Source organism: Megalobrama amblycephala, linkage group LG2 (assembly GCF_018812025.1).
Source record: "Megalobrama amblycephala isolate DHTTF-2021 linkage group LG2, ASM1881202v1, whole genome shotgun sequence".
Taxonomy (NCBI): Eukaryota; Metazoa; Chordata; class Actinopteri; order Cypriniformes; family Xenocyprididae; genus Megalobrama; species Megalobrama amblycephala.
The window spans coordinates 19,169,697-19,182,607 of record NC_063045.1 but is presented as its reverse complement, the minus strand read 5'-3'; the positions used below and the strand labels follow the sequence as shown (position 1 = coordinate 19,182,607).

Here is a 12,911-nt window from a genome sequence, read left to right as displayed (position 1 = left end):
TTTTTCACTAATCTGTACAAAAAGTACTTTTAAAATCTGACATTAAGGTGTTAGAAAATATATATTTGCAATAAAAAAATTAAAAAAAGGATTTTAATAGAAACATACAAAATGAATATTTTTAAACTAGTGGTCTTTGTCAAATGACTGACCGGACACATCCGTCTGGGCCGTTGGGCACATGGAGGGTGATGGGGATGGGGATGGCACTCTCTGCCCGCAGGGTGGCCATGGCTTTCTGGGCCTCTGTCTCGTTACGAGGGGCCTTCACCCAGGTGCAGCCAAGATAGGACAGTTTACTGAACTGCACGCTGTCTTCCTCCTGTACTGTTGCACTGTCCAAAACCGCTGCTGACGCTTCTGTGGATACAGACAATGAAGTGTCAGTACAAGGTTGAAGAAACAGGTCTTTTTTCTTTACAATGTGTTTTTATTTTTAAGATGTTATGCAAATATGCAAGTGTCTTATCCAATAAGATTTTAGAGGTGTTTTATGGCAACTATTTCTATTTCTATTTCTATTTCTATTGAGTCTTTTGTTGACATCATACTGCAATCCTCAAACAATACACTTGTTTTATCTAAGGGTCCATTGTCAAGAGTGATTGAAAGAGGAAGTCTGTACAAGGTAGAGAGGAAGTGTGTTCAGAGCCCCCTAGTTTTAGCACTTGGCAACAGGAAGCAGATAGCTAGTTTAGATGGCATCTGCTGAAACCCCTGTGTGTGCTCCTTAAATATCTTTTCTACATATGCATAGGATTTCCTTGCATGTAAACCTGCTTACCAACATTTTAAGATATATATATATATATATATATATATATATATATATATATATATATATATATATATATATATATATATAAAACATATTGACTGCTTTATAAACAAATAAATAAATTAAATATTTATTATTATTATTTATAGAATCTATTACATTGAATACATACAAATTAAGAACATTATAATATAATATATTTGGATGAAATATTTAAGATTAAATATAACATATATACATAATTGCCCTGAAAATGAATACTACTACTGCAGCTCTGCCTGGTGTGCTTTAACAAGGATCAAAACAAATCCCAGAGTTACATGATTAAAACAGAGTTACTTCCTAGTTTTCTTGTCTGTTAGTTTGTTACTGGGGGCAGGATGTACCATGGGGGGCTGTGTCCAGAGTCAGGCTGGGTGGTCTGATCTGAGAGGTGGGCTCTGTAGGACTTCCTTTCTCTTCTGCAGCTCCTGGTCCATCACCAACATCATCCAACACCTCCTCCATCGCCCGCTCCAACTGCTCACTCCCATTCCACGACATCTGAGACAAAGAGATGGCAGAGATAAAAGATTCTTGATTTCTACTTCATTCTTATTGACAGGATACGATCACATAAAAACAGATGAGTAATGCACATAGTATATGATGCTGAGCAGGCTGTAGAAGAAAGAGACACCTTGAGTCTGGGCCTCCCCTCTGAGCCGGAGGGGGAGCCCCCAGCAGTGGGCGGCACAAGAACAAACTCCTCGCTGGTGACGGTTGACACAGATTCAGTTGAGCCGCTCACTCTGCCCAGAGAGGAGCTGTCATCCATGATAGCCTGGGACAGTCCGCCCGCTCGGCCCGCTGCTGCTGCAACCCTACCAACAAGACAGACCTGTTACACTGGGTACATGCTGGATTATATCACATAAGACCAACTGTTAGGGCACTTTAACATCCATAACTTCAAATATTGATTGATTGAATTGTGTTTTCTGCATAGGACTTCCTTGCATCTTAAAAGTGTATTGTGCCTGCTTTGCTAAATAGGCAAATTTTATATATATATATATATATATATATATATATATATATATATATATATATATATATATATATATATATATACACACACACACACACACACACACAATATATATTATATAATACATATATTATATAAAATATCAATTATATTGCAAAAGTATTATTATTATAGTCTGTAATATTTATCATATATTATATTTATTTATTATATAGTATCCTGGAGAGCCACAGTTCTGCAGAGTTTTGCTTCAACCCTAATCAAACACATCTGAACAAGCTAATCAAGGTCTGAAGGGTTACTATGGCCAGGTCCCAAATGGCATCCTAAACCCTCAAGGTCTTCCTCTGAGTCCGCACTTTTGTCATGTAATGCCTCTTTGACTGCCGGGTAAAGTCCTCTGCGTAGCTTGCAGACTTACTGGCTCAGCAGAAGTGCGTATCGAGAGCGCATAGCGGCCACAAAGGGGGCGCTCACGAGCACCCATCTGAAACCTAAAATGATGAATGGGACACCCTATGGTCTCGTGGACTTAACAGACACGCGCACGTGGCAGCCATTTTAAGTCCACAAGACCGAAAGTGCATAGAAGTGTGCCATTTGGGATTCAGCCTAGAAAGCTACAGGCAGGTAAGTTTTTATCAGGGTTGGAGCCGAACTCTGCAGGACTGTGGCTCTTCAGGACTGGAGTTCGCCACCCCTGATATATACAGTAGTGGTTCAATGGATCACAAAACTCAAGGTTTGGATCACATTACGTTTTTTGAGCCATGGATCGGATCATTTTTCAGATCAGCAAGAAAAAAATATTTTGGGGGTGGGTGGGGGTAACTTTGCTTTCCATTTAATACATAAAGCACACTTTAAGTACTCTGATACCACAGTAAAAACTACTAGCCTAACTTGAATAAAGTTCCAACATTGTTAAAGGCAAGTGAACAATCAGTAAAAAATAAGAACAGCGCACAAGGCGAGTAATGAATTAAAGGGATAGTTCACCCAAAAATGAAAAATTCTGTCATCATTTACTCACCCTCAAGTTGTTCCAAACCTGTACAAGTTTCTTTCTTCTGCTGAACACAAACGAAGATATTTTGAAGAATATGGTTAACCTAACAGTTGATAGGCCCTACTGCCTTCCATAGTATGAAAATATCTTCTTTTGTGTTCAGCAGAAGAAAGAAATTCATACAGGAGGTTTGGATCAACTTGAGGGTGAGTAAATGATGACATAAATTCCATTATTGGGTGAACTATCCTTTTAAATTCTCTTTTGCCTCTTCTAGCGCTGGAATGGTTTCAAATCTATTGATCTATTGAATGTATAAACTAGCAAGACAACACATGTGCAAATGATAAACTTTCAGTCTATGGTGGTTAAACTTTAAATTAATCTGCGAATCACGTGTGCCGAACCGTGGATCCTGGTCCGTACAGATGACGGATCAACGACGATTCGTTTAATTCCTAATATACAGTATTGAGCAAAAGTCTTAAGCCACCATTAGATGTTGTTTTAGCAATGGTATAATGACCATAATATTATTTCTTGGTCTATTTATCCGCTTGTTAAGTCGTGACGTAAAGAACGCCGGTTCCGGGTCCTAGCCTCGACTCGCTTCACTGGCAAATGCCATCGACGGCCGTTTATGAGAGTTTATTCATTCAAATTAAACATCAATCATTAAAAAGTTAAACATTTTAAATACTTACAGTCTACACAACAGTCTCCGTGCTCACAGCGTCACAGTTATTAATATTTTAACGATTTATAAAAGATGAATCATTGTCTGGCCATCTGGAATATTGGTATGGAGATAAAGATTATAATTATATATTTTTGTAGTATTACATGTGTATATTAGCACTAGGCATGTGACGGTATCAAATTTTCATGTTGCGATTAATTGATGAAGCTTTTATCACGGTATACGGTATTATCAAGATATTAAAATAAGTTGCAAAACAATTTTTGTCATAGTTTAACAGGTTTAAGAACTCTTTTTGTAATAAAACAAAAACAACTCTGAATGTTTAAATACAATAATACACTACAAAAAATATATAAAGTGAAATTTTCAAACAGATTAAAATGCAAAAGAATTAGGCTATAAAGAACAGATAAGACCTTACAATAAGGTCTCTATTTAATACATTAACTAAGATTGAGCAATAGCTACATTTGTTACAGAAAGTGTTATTTTTTGTTAATGTTAGTTTAGAAACACAACTGATCATTGTCAGTTTTATCTCAGGTCCATTAAATAAGTTATTTTGATTTTAGTAATGTTATTAAACAGTAACTAAGAAATTAACATTAATTAATAATAATTAATACTTTATAAGTATTTTTATTGTCAGTTTAGTGATAATGAATTAACATGTTAACTAATGAAGCTGTATGTTTTCAAAGTTTTACTGACCAATAACAAATAATCAGAACATTTCTAATCATTAGGGCATGTTGTAGTCCAGATTAAAATATAAAAATGTTTAGGTTTGAAAATAAATATCCTTTTTAAGTCTTTTTTAAGTATTCAGTATTTGGTGCTGTGATGAACAACACTGAGATTACAAAAAAATGAATGGCTGTTTGAAGCATTTTAAAAACTTCACTAGCGCAGTTACTTTGTTTGCACGGTTTCCGTGGTAACTGCTGCATTCTGCTGTTCCATCAGCGCCCTCTGCTGTCAGAGAGTGAACGCGCACTTTCATTGAGTTCGTCTCCTTCACTCGTTCCGCCATGTGGCACATGCACTTTAGGATTGTTTATATCTGAGCGCGTGTCCGTTTGACGCAGAATACAGCGGTGTTGTGCATTTTATAGGATTGATGGGTAAAGTATTCTTAATTGCATTATAAAAAAAATAATAATTGGTAATTAATTATTATTTGCGGTATTCTGAAGTGCCCACGATTACAATATCGTGCATATTCGTTATCGCGATTTATCGCATTACCGAATATAGGCACAAGTCTAATTAGCACCATTTGTTGTTTTCTTGTGGTATGAGATAGAGCGTTTGGACCCGGAAGCGCTGCCGCGTGACGTCAGACTTAACAACCGCATTAGAATATAACCAGGAAATACAGGAAATTTGTATGCAGTATTAAAAAAAAACAGAATTTAAAAAAAAAAAAATAGAAAAAACTGCTTCCATATGCTAAAGTAGCAAGTATTTCGTGACCTCCCCTTACACGAGAGCAATAGCGGGAAATGGAATGAAAAAGGACTGGAAGGCCAAGAAAACTTTCAAAATCTGATGAGATGAAAGTTTCTTCTCTGAGAAACTGGAAGAAGTCCAGGAGGTCACACTAAATACTGATTTTTGCTTAAAGAAGCCATTTTGTTCAGGTTTATTTTTTTTTTGTACATATTTCCTGTATTTTCTGTTTGTATCTTAATAAAGAGACAGAAAAATAAATATGGATGGTCATTAAAACATTTTATAGAACAACCCTTTGTGCTTTGAAATGGGCTATAATTTTTCCAGAACAGTCACTTCAGAAGGGGAGAAAGTTATTATACTTCAAATGAAATTATAAAAACATTTTTTTTTTTTTTTTTTTAGCAGGGAACAGAATTATGCATAATAAAGTAAAAAGGGTCAATTTTGACATTTGATATTTCATGTCATCTTAGCTTCAAATAGTCAGGTTTAGACAATAGACAGGTAGGAGCTAAATCAAGAAGAAAAAAAAAAAGCAGATCGAACAATCAATGTGCACTAAAGCACCAGTCACTTCTGAAGAATTACACCAGTGTCATCTGAAAACAATATCAACCATCTAGCATATCGCACATGTTTTTGCTGATTCAACAAGCAAGCTCATTTATCGAGGTATCATCTATCTGAGTGCATCTTCGCAGCCTAAAGCAGCTCAAAGCAAAGACTCAACTAAACCACCAGTGATGTTCACACCTAGTGTGAAGCTAATTTTCACAAGTCAGATCACACATTATCACAGAACTGACACAACAGTCACATAACAGCGGTGGTGATTGTGATGAACTCCAACAAGCAACGAGCCAATAAAGCAACAGCAGTAACATTACAGTGGGATCCTTGAGTTCATGTCAGGGGGTCATGCCACAGTGGGTGAAAGGGTCTTCACATTCACACACAGAGCAGTCATGTGGCCATCATTCTCTGTCAATTACAGCCATTGAAAAATGCACAGGATAAAACAGAAAGCTAACAGAAGGTCTCTGTGCGGCCTTAATTTTCATTATGTACCAGTTCCACACTCAACATAAATAAAGAATGCACTAAGCCGTTTGCCAAAGAGTACCAGTTAGTCATTCAAATTGAATTATAGAGCAGAAACTCTAAGAAAGACACAAACTTTAAGCAATTACAAACTCATGGTCATTATTTTGGAGTACTATAAAGACTGCCATTCATTTCTTTGGATGTCCATTAAAGAATTATTGTTCAGTCTTGCTAAACTATATCACAAGTTTTCACAAAAGTCCAGAATTAACTCTGGTAGCTTCTCAGTGACCTCCGATATTGTGCGCATTATTCTGTATTGTAAAGCCCCGCTAAAGGCATAAAAAAAAACATTGTAAAGCACCATAAAGTTTTCATGCACTATATTCCAAGACTTCTGAAGCCATTCAATAGCTTAATGTGAGGTACAAATGAATATTTAAAGGTGCCCTTGATTCAAAAATTTAATTTACCTTGGCTTAGTTAAATAACAAGAGTTCAGTACATGGAAAAGTCATACAGTGAGTCTCAAACCCCATTGTTTCCTCCTTCTTATATAAATCTCATTTGTTTAAACAACCTCCAAAGAACAGGCGAATCTCAACATAACACCGACTGTTACGTAACAGTCGGGGTGTACGCCCCAATATTTGCATAATGCCAGCCAGTTAACGTCTGGATGTGCACAGCCGAATCATCAGACTAGGTAAGCAAGAACAACAGCGAAAAATGGCAGATGGAGCAATAATAACTGACATGATCCATGATAGCATGATATTTTTACTGATATTTGTAAATTGTCTTTCTAAATGTTTCATTAGCATGTTGCTAATGTACTGTTAAATGAGGTTAAAGTTACCATCGTTTCTTACTGTATTCACGGAGACAAGAGCCGCCGCTATTTTCATTTTTTAAACACTTGCTGTCTGTATAATGCATAAACACAACTTCATTCTTTATAAATCTCTCCAACAGTGTAGCAATAGCCGTTAGCCACGGAGGACAGCCTCAAATTCACTCAGAATAAAACTTTAACATCCAAATAAATACTTTACTCACATAATTCGAAGCATGCATACAGCATGCATGACGAACATCTTGTAAAGATCCATTTGAGGGTTATATTAGCTGTGTGAACTTTGTAAATGCACTGTAATATAGTCGACAGCTGGTGTGGCAGGGAGCACACGATTTAAGGGGGCGGCGCCGAGTGTAAATCAGTGCATTGTTAATGATGCCCCAAAATAGGCAGTTAAAAAAAATTAATTTAAAAAAATCTATGGGGTATTTTGAGCTGAAACTTCACAGACACATTCAGGGGACACCTTAGACTTATATTACATCTTGTGAAAGAACGTTCTTGGGCACCTTTAAGTTGTTAAGATAAAGTTAATATAAACTCATCTCTTCTCAGTCAATCTCCATTCAGCATTCAAACAGCACGTTGCGTTCGGTTAGGACAAACTCACTCCAAGATCAATGTTAACATTATTATACTTTATTTGTAGATAAAGGTCTATGGTTTTACATAAAAGGACTTTATCTTGCTGGAGTTTATTGCCGTTTCTAAATCATGTCATCTTTCTCCAGGGTGTCTGTTAGATCACAACACTTTAGTAGAGAGCACTACGAATTGCTCTTCACACACACAGTAACTGAAATTTAAAGGCCCACTGAAGTGCCTTCAAACGCGCAGCATTATTCAATGTTAATGTAGTTTCCACTGAAACAGGAAGATAGGGCGGGACATATCAAACAGTCCCTCCCCTTTTTTAAAATAGCCAATAGTGTTTCATTTAGAGCTGTTGAGCTTGTTAAAGCCATGGTTTCCTCTTAATTTAACCGTTTCTTCTCCTAATATCTCCATATCGCTTTAAAACATAGCATTCTGTGCAGAATTCAAACGGGTCCGTTACGTTTGTCTGCGGCGACTCATGCACATGATCCGCTCTGTGCTCTCGTGCCTCTGGACCGGAGCAGACTGTGTGCATGCTGTGGCAGTTTGTGTGACACTCACATGAAACCAGACTTCATTCGCCCCAATAGAAAGCATATTTACACTGTCTATCCCCTATATCCCCCTACAATACAAAGAGCAATGTGGAAAGTTTTACCTTTTATTGTTTTATTTGTTTGTTTGTTTTTTCACTAAATGTTCAGATTTTATAAAATTATTCTGCAGTCATGATTTTTCTATAGACTAACTTTTGCTGTGGAGTTATCCACTAACCTCATTTATAATAGTATTTTTGCCATAGATTATGAATATAGCCTTGTCTTACTGTGGCAGTTTAAATCTTCGCAAATAAATATCTTCCAGAATTTGTTTTGACAGAGATGGTTGATTGTTTTAATTTTTAAATTCCTCATAAAGTGACCTGTGTGTGAGTGCACAGGATTCTTGGGTGGGTAGGTGTTTAACCACTGGGGGAAAGGGGCTTATCCATTGTATACAAAAAACATAAAACCACAACTGTCCAACTCACTGCAGAATTAAATGCGCATCTGAACTCTCTTGTCTCCACCAAAACATCTGGAGTACCACAGAGTCAATATTCATGGTCGGGCTGCTATAGACAAACCTTTGGTCATTCGTGCCAATGCCAAATGTTGGTTTCTTTGGTGCCAACAGTACAAATTGGCTGTGGACAATGTGAAACATGTATTGTTCTCCACCTTCGATGTCTTTCCCACATCCATGGGAGATGCAGTGTGGAAAAGCCCCAAAGAGGTTTAACACCCGGACTGTTGCTGCCAAGAGTGAAGCACAGGGGTGGATCAATAATGATTTGGGCAATATCATGACATTCCTGTGCTTGATGGACACATCACTGCCAAGGACTAACAAACCATTCTGGAGGACCATGTGCACCTAATGGTTTGAACACTGAACCATGAAGGTGGTGCAGTGTATCAGCATGATAATGCAACAATACACACAGCAAGGCTTGTGAGAGAATGGTTTTATGAACATGAAAATGAAATTGAACATCTCCCATGGCCTGTACAGTCACCAGATCTAAATATTTTTGAGCCACTTTGGGGTATTTGGGAGGAGCAATTCAGAAAACGTTTTCTTCCACCAGCATCACATAGTGACCTGGACACTGTTCTGGAAGAGGAATGGCTCAAATTTCCTCTGGCCACTGTGAAGAACTCTGTCATTCCCAAGACGAATTGATGCTGTATTGGCCTCAAAAGGTACTAATAAATTATCGTTGTCTAAAACAATGTCTATTCTATTCTAAACAACAACGTTGTCCATTCTAATTCATAAAAAAAAAAATACTCCAATAACACACACACACAAAAAAAAAAAAATCAAACAAACATTCATTCAACTGACATCATGACGTCATCAAGTTCCTTTAACTGTAGTGATCAGTATTAAACAACACCCAGCTCTGCTAAACAGAGCCTACGTGTTCAACCAAGATAAAACTGGTGCAGTTAACTTATTCTAGGCGTGCATGATCTACAATACCCACACACACACACACACACACAAACACACACACACACTGTAGGCCACAGCAGGAGAAACAGGCTCTTCAAACAACAGTTCTCAATGCTTTCTGTAACTCACGCCCATCATTTAAGGACAAAAAACAGATACTGTATTAGGTTACCAAAGACTGCGTTACTACAACACAGCATAAATCACATGCCACCATGATCCACAATGAACTACTTAGAAAAGCCAAGTGTTTTCGGCTGTCCAACACAGTGTTGAATGTTCAAAATGGTCTGATCTGATGAGCGCACTCCTGAGTTACTGGTCTCTCTGCCCGAGTTCTCCTACATTAAGTAATACGAGAAAATCTGCCCAATGACATCACTCGGCAGAAAAGGAAGAGGACATGCTTGAAGCAAACAGAGGAACTATATAATTAAGCAATAAGGTACGAGACAGTGCAGTACATAACAATGGCTAATATTTATTTTCTAAGTATCTTTTTAGTATTTATTTTAGCATACATTTTTAGATATTTTTGCAATTGTAGCCTAAATATTATTAACATTATTATTGAATAATAATGTTAATAATATTGATTATAATAATTATAATAACAACATTTTCAATCCCAATATTAATATTTCTGACTTTAGATTTTTTTTTTAAATAAGGGTTTTGCCTTTCATTTTTAAACAGAAACTATAGAATGCTTTACTCTGATGTACATGAAAAAATACATCTTCTATTCAGCCTAATTGCCTAATATAGCCTAATTGCTTTTATAAAACGGTCATTATAAAATTGATTATAATAATTACATAATACATAAAATAAAAATTATCTATCTAAAAAAATTTGTAAATGTTATGAAATTATAATAAGTTTTTAAACTAATATTTAGATCATCACCTAACAGTAACTTAAATTACTTAACAGTTGTAAAGTTGTGTTTTATGCATTATAAATATATAATATCAGCCATTTATAAATAATCAGATATATGAAAATAATTAATCCCACCGCTGGAATGCTGTACTGACCAATCAGAAGCCAATGTCAATCACCATCACCATTGGTGCTTTGCTTCGCAATGATTTGTTGTGGTCACATTAACTAATTTTCAATAATTGTAGACTAATTATTACTAGACAGATTTTCCAATATTCTTCTTGAGCTTTTGATGAGTGATGGCCTTTAATGTTTAAAACACAGATGAAGAGTTAGTTCATGGCTAGCACTGGCTCCACACTGTTGTTAAACAAACTGACATATTTGCTTAACCATCCTGAACCCTTTCAAACATTAGCCACACAAAACAGAAACCCTGAAATACTGAAATAAAGTTCCTTTACATTATGCAAATCATAGTATTTAACATAATACTAGTTCCTTATGGTCATCTAAATGACTTGTTGAACAGGTTGAGTTGTGTGTATGTGTGTGTATATATATATATATATATATATATATATATATATATATATATATATATATATATATATATATATATATATATATATATATGTATGCATGCACGTAAAAATTTATATAACCTACCTACACAATCAATCTATCCCATTTATATTAAAGTAACATATTTACTCTAAAATTACATTATAAATGCAAATGTACAGTGGCATATGAATTGACATTTGTATTAAAAATTTTTGTGTCAGTATATATACAGTACAACAAAACCAAACCAATTTTACCCAGCTGAAATGTCCAGCTACTTAGGACAGATTATACTTAAATAAACGCGAAGATGACTGCAAAAAACTGTCAGAATATTAGGCATTTGACTAAAACAGTGATCCAAAATAACAGACAGGAAACGCCTTCAACAGCACAAAATAAGGGTGATTAAAAACCGTTTCGTACTACTTACGTTTTTCATACCACACACACACACACACACACACACAAAACGCATCATAAGAGCTGGTTAAAATCCTTAACAAAATGTGTGCTGTCAGTGAGAAGCAGCCTAAATAAACTGAAGCTAGTCAGTTAGCCAGTTAGCCACTGCTAATCAACAATTAGCTCATTTTCTGCCACTTTAACTTTAAAACATTCGCTTATGACCCTCAAAAGCTTTTAAACACACCTACACTGAATATAAATGAAACCCTAGAGCGTGTTCGATGTCGACGCGGAGGTTTTCTGTCATTTTTGTGTTTGTTTTGAGTTTCCTGAGAGGGTAAAAAATCAACTTACTTGCTGTGAGTCTGTCAGCTGAGGGACGCGCGTGCACACGCAGAAACATCCGCAAACCTCATCAGAGCTCGCGCCGCATTCACATGGCGCAGGCGACGTCATCACCGCCGCTGGAAAGAGCCACGCCCACCTTTTCAAATGAGCGCGTCAGTGACGGGAGCACCTGCTGCTGGGTTACTAGTTTTCTTTTTAGGTAGGGTAATAATTATGTAATCGTATTATATTATCGTATTACATTTAATTTAATATATAATAAAATAAAAACACAAAAAAAAAGCAAAAAATGTGATTAATGTAAAATTATGATCAAAATGTCAATATAACAAATTCTAATAAACTCTAATTTCTGTGAAAAATACAAAATATAATAATAACGACTTATACAAAAAGTGGTACAGACAAGATATTATCGTAAATCTTTTTGCTATCATAACTGTTTTGCTTCTTTGCGCTGCACAGAGTAATATGTATTCTTTATTTCTTTATTTGCTCACTGGTTCATTTGTAAAACATTGCTTATGTTCTATCTAAAGACATTACAGTAAAAAACATATGCCTAAACACAGAAATCAACATTGCTACCAATTTCTATCATCACATCCTTGTCATTGACAGATAAAATTATGATCAAGCATCACAAATTTACATAATCTCAAACAAGTGGAATGCATACACCCTGGGCCATTGTTTGACTAAATAAAGGTTTGATGAAATCAAGTTTACAAATAAATACATAGGCTATTTCACATATTCAACTTTTGCATGTAATAAACGGAAAAGTGTATCATAAATACATCAATACATTACATCAAACATCTTAAATCCCTCTACTGTACAGTACGTTAAATTGAACTTGCATAGAGACCAAATCTTTTAGTAAAAGGTGAAATCTCTGCACCTCTAGCGCCACCAAGTGGGATTGCAAATAATAAAATAAAATAAATTATTTAAATGTTTGTAAAATAATGTTGTATTGTGGCACAATAAGTAAATGCCCAGAAAATGTGAGTTCTTGTGTAGGATAGCCCTCATACATTAGCCCATTACAGGAAGCCCAAAATGTCAAAATTTCTGAAAGGCCTTAAATCAAAAGCCCCACAGTTGTTGAAGGCCGCTTAGAAAACTATAGGAGCCCTTACCTTCTAATGCAAAACAATCCTTTTGTTTGTTTGTCTTGTTTTCCCTTAAAAACATTTAAACACTATTAAAAGTATC

General features: G+C 35.8%; 1 protein-coding gene across 2 annotated transcripts in view; it reads right to left on the bottom strand.

The window, feature by feature from the left end:
- Positions 1-11,824, bottom strand: part of rabgap1l (RAB GTPase activating protein 1-like) — a 111,485-nt gene extending 99,661 nt beyond the window's left edge. For both annotated transcript variants that reach the window (XM_048164838.1, XM_048164839.1), the window contains exons 1-4: positions 11,697-11,824; positions 1,458-1,641; positions 1,165-1,321; positions 153-360 (exon numbers count right to left, since the gene is read on the bottom strand). In XM_048164838.1, coding sequence (XP_048020795.1) covers positions 153-360; positions 1,165-1,321; positions 1,458-1,595 — 503 coding nt within the window. In that variant the 5' untranslated portion in view covers positions 1,596-1,641; positions 11,697-11,824. The remainder of the gene's footprint in view (positions 1-152; positions 361-1,164; positions 1,322-1,457; positions 1,642-11,696) is intronic.
- Between the last annotated feature and the right edge of the window lie 1,087 nt (positions 11,825-12,911).